We start from the raw sequence: 4,798 nt of genomic DNA, 5'->3' as shown, positions 1-4,798 counted from the left end.
AATAAGAGTAATCATGACAGTCTTAATAACAGTAATCATGACAGTCGTAATAACAGTAATCATGACAGTCGTAATAACAGTAATCATGACAGTCTTAATAACAGTTATCATGACAGTCTTAATAACAGTAATCATGACAGTCTTAATAACAGTTATCATGACAGTCTTAATAACAGTAATCTTGACAGTCTTAATAACAGTAATCTTGACAGTATTAATAACAGTAATCATGACAGTCGTAATAATAGTAATCTTGACAGTCTTAATAACAGTAATCTTGACAGTCTTAATAACAGTAATCTTGACAGTCTTAATAACAGGAATCTTGACAGTCTTAATAACAGTAATCATGACATCATGGGCACTGAAAGTCATCTTTCCTCACTATCCCAGTCAACCCAGCTGTAAATGATACTGAAAATCATCTTTCCTCATTATCCCAGTCAACCCAGCTGTAAATGGTACTGAAAGTCATCTTTCCTCACTATCCCAGTCAACCCAGCTGTAAATGGTACTAAAAGTCATCTTTCCTCACTATCCCAGTCAACCCAGCCGTAAATGGTACTGAAAGTCATCTTTCCTCACTATCCCAGTCAACCCAGCTGTAAATGGTACTGAAAATCATCTTTCCTCACTATCCCAGTCAACCCAGCTGTAAATGGTACTGAAAATCATCTTTCCTCACTATCCCAGTCAACCCAGCTGTAAATGGTACTTAAAGTTAGCTTTCCTGACTATTCCAGTCAACCCAGCTGTAAATGGTACTGAAAATCATCTTTCCTGACTATCCCAGTCAACCCAGCTGTAAATGGTACTGAAAATCATCTTTCCTCACTATCCCAGTCAACCCAGCTGTAAATGGTACTGAAAGTTAGCTTTCCTCACTATCCCAGTCAACCCAGTTGTAAATGGTACTGAAAGTCATCTTTCCTCATTATTCCAGTCAACTCGGCTGTAAATGGTACTGAAAATCATCTTTCCTCACTATCCCGTCAACCCAGCTGTAAATGATACTGAAAGTCATCTTTCCTCACTATTCCAGTCAACCCAGCTGTAAATGGTACTGAAAATCATCTTTCCTGACTATCCCAGTCAATCCAGCTGTAAATGATACTGAAAGTCATCTTTCCTGACTATCCCAGTCAACCCAGCTGTAAATGATACTGAAAATCATCTTTCCTCATTATCCCAGTCAACCCAGCTGTAAATGATACTGAAAATCATCTTTCCTCACTATCCCGTCAACCCAGCTGTAAATGATACTGAAAGTCATCTTTCCTCACTATTCCAGTCAACCCAGCTGTAAATGATACTGAAAGTCATCTTTCCTCACTATTCCAGTCAACCCAGCTGTAAATGGTACTGAAAGTCATCTTTCCTCACTATTCCAGTCAACCCAGCTGTAAATGGGTACTGAATAAGTCATCTTTCCTCACTATTCCAGTCAACCCAGTTGTAAATGTCTTTCAAAGTCTCTCCAGAAAAATGCAACTATTTTGTAAAACCAGTCCTGTTCATAAAACAACTTAGTCTTTCTCGATGCATAAGGAAATGTCAAGACGATACAAAATGCCTGTCAATCTCTTTCAGTTTTTTGTGCATTTTATTCAGTGCCAACTACACCACGGTAGCTGCTGATTTTTTTATTCTCATTGGTGACGGGGCAATCATTGTTTCTTTTTAGTAGCCCATGTTGTTACCTTAATGAAATCACATGGACCAGGCTATTTTGATTAAAATTAGAAGTCTAACTTTTGTGTGATGTATTTACAATTCAAGGTATGAGAGGGTTTGTAAGAGTATTTTAATAATCCCTAAATTAGGAAAAATGAAATGAAAAGAATAGAGTTTTATGTCCTACTTTTCTGCACCATGTGGGCATTTGAAGACGGGCAACGCCATGCAGGGTGCAATGAGGGAATTTTTTCCAGAATAGCGGCATTAGCCTGTTCTTTTTCGATTTCCAACTGTCGAGAGATCTTTAACGTACACATCCTGTAGCACACGGGGCCACGGTTTATTGTTCCATCCGAATAACTAGAAGCTTTTTCCATGTCAGTCCCTCTTATCTGTATCACCTGCATTCACACGGGTTGAAAAATCCGAAGGTATCATCTCGACCTATGCCGGAATTGAACCCAGGACCTTCAGGATAGCGAGCAAGCGTCGAACTCACTGAGCCACCCATTGAATAAGATTTTATCAGAAATCCCAAGCAAACGTAAAACTCCATTAGATAAATTCGATATGTGTATATCATTATAACAGGTATAACCCTTCTTTCAACATGATATATTTCCGCCCTGTTTCACTGTAACAGATATACATGTAGGCCTATGTGATATTTGGGACCGAGTCGATACCTCAAGTTGGTGCACCTAAATTTTGACAAACTTTTGCTCACGTACGATGATCACAAAGCGTCCATAAGTAATTCACCAGACAGATGTTAATAAATTGGTTTCATGTGGGAACACTGATATCATCTCGGTAATCGCCAAATATGCATTATCACATATGGCCCTTCACGATTAGTGACGTCATCAAATATTTAGTTTTAGTGAAATTGCAGGAATTCTGATTGAAAATTGGAATGATGCAAATTTAAGTTATCAGTGACCCCGGTATACATACAATATTTGGAAAACCTCCTTACAATCTTTTAACGACGTAAATATACATTGCGTATAAGCATACGTTCATATAATATTCTGGACCTACTGGTCTCTCATACCAATTTCGCAATTGTACCACATCAACAATTTCAGTATGCATCACGATGACCACAAACGAAGTCTATACCATTTATACCATTTTGTCAAGGGGGTATTTAAGGAGTGGAGCATTGGGCCATGCCCCCTCCCCCTTTTCCCCTTCCACATATACACATGTGAAAAATCCGTTGGCTTCTGGCTTCGCCTCCTCAGAATATAAACACCTTTCATTTTTTCAAACTCGGAAAATGTTTTGCAAGAATTGAGAATTGGTTTGGAATTTCGTAGATTAGTACATTAGAATTTAATTGTAGTCTGGGATTTACCTCTACTGAATTATCTCCCTTATGACCTAGATTGACTAATTGCAGGTACGTGTCGCTGTAGTTGACGAAATGGTGGAAGATGGTGGTTAAAAAATAACAACAATATGACAAATTTGATAATTTTAACCTGTTTCTTAGGCTTTATAGCCACAGGTAAGCTGAAGTTGTCATTTTGATTTCGATCTGTTTACCTTTAATGAAATTTCTATTATTGAAATCCAGGTGTAAATTAAATTTTAAGGTATTTATGGGACCAAAATGGCGGCGTACCTTTTGAATGACTAATACAGATAAATATGTTACAAAAGTTTTATGTTGCCCTTTGACGAATATATTCGAAAAATAAAAACCAGTATAAGGATATAAGGATATGACTTGTTACACAAACAGATCTCAAAACTCGATATAGTTTTTCAACTTGGTCTGAAGTCAATTAAAATTTCTGTAATATCGTTGTTATTTTGGTACAGTGGAGTAACCTAATTTCGTGCTAACCTATTTTTCGTGCATCTCCGGAAATGATTAATAATTTACATTTATGACCTAAGCATTTGCTTATTTTGTGTTATCTGCACAATGTTAGCTAGTAGAAGGAATCCAATATTTCAAGCAAGTTAAAATGTATAGTTTGACAAATACAAAATGACGGATTTCAGTTATTACCAAACGTCACATTTTTTTATCGGCCGAATTTCCTTATAATCACAAGCTTTAATCAAAATTCCAAGTGTCGTCTGTTAGAATGTAGTCCAACAGATGAAGTCATAATAGGGGATTCCGTGTCTGCAGAAAAATTCTAAGGAGCACAATGTAGGCCATATTCTTATGTTGTTTCAATGACTTTTAGCAATAAATCATGCTACGTATCTTATTTTGCCAGTCACTATTTTTTTTTTAAATCATGGTTCTTTGAAGGAATTGCCATTAGTTATAATAAATTGATATTAAAGATAAATACTAAGAGTAGTCAATTATACCACCCGGTATCCATACAACGTGTTTTTCTCGATTTATTTATAGATCAAACATTGTACACGAAAAATGGGGGACGCATTCTGTCGCCGTTGCCGAGTTGGTTGCTCTTTAAATATTGGTCAAAGTGAAGGATTCATAGAGAAAATCGAAACAAACCAATTTTAATTATTTTGTAGAATATCTGAGGAAACATCTAAGACATAAAAAAAATCTGTTTTTTTAACTTTGACGAAATTCAGTGTTGAATCCTTATATGCACGAAAATAGGTTACATCACTGTAAATTACACTTAAATACACAAATAATCAAATGGTGGATTGAAATTACCAGGTGCCTGTCCAAATGACTTACTACTGGTATGATACCTTACTAGCCTTTGACTTCTAGACCCTACAATATGTGTTGTTTATGATGCTTGTTCTGTATTTTCCGGCTATGCATTAGAATGTTACGTTTTTATTTGCAGGCTATGCATTAGAATGTTACGTTTTTATTTGCAGGCTATGCATTAGAATGTTACGTGTGTGAAAACCAACCAGACAACAGAGATAAATGTGTAAAAACCACGATCCAGTGCCGAGAGGAAGAAGACACCTGTTTGACACGAATAACATGGAGAGGTATGGATGCTTATTTTCAGTGATGTACCAAATATCTCATTGAGAGGGGGGAGGGAATCCAAGTGTGCAGGTGGATTTGAGACAGCAATAGTCATGGTGGGGGTAAATAAAAGTTTCTAATGTGGGAAGCCTGAGAATACATTTTTTATGATTTGGGGATTTG

At 36.6% G+C, this 4,798-nt stretch overlaps 1 protein-coding gene across 1 annotated transcript in view; it reads left to right on the top strand.

Annotated features, from left to right (window-relative positions):
- The first annotated feature begins 3,105 nt into the window (after window positions 1–3,105).
- LOTGIDRAFT_220799 (hypothetical protein) overlaps window positions 3,106–4,798 on the top strand; it is a 5,081-nt gene continuing 3,388 nt past the window's right edge. The window contains exons 1-2 of the mRNA XM_009064810.1: window positions 3,106–3,193; window positions 4,516–4,635. Coding sequence (XP_009063058.1) covers window positions 3,145–3,193; window positions 4,516–4,635 — 169 coding nt within the window. The 5' untranslated portion in view covers window positions 3,106–3,144. The remainder of the gene's footprint in view (window positions 3,194–4,515; window positions 4,636–4,798) is intronic.

This window comes from Lottia gigantea, assembly GCF_000327385.1.
Source record: "Lottia gigantea unplaced genomic scaffold LOTGIsca_65, whole genome shotgun sequence".
In the NCBI taxonomy this organism is placed as follows: domain Eukaryota; kingdom Metazoa; phylum Mollusca; class Gastropoda; family Lottiidae; genus Lottia; species Lottia gigantea.
Note: the sequence above shows the minus strand (reverse complement) of the source record. Positions and strands in the feature narration are given on the sequence as shown.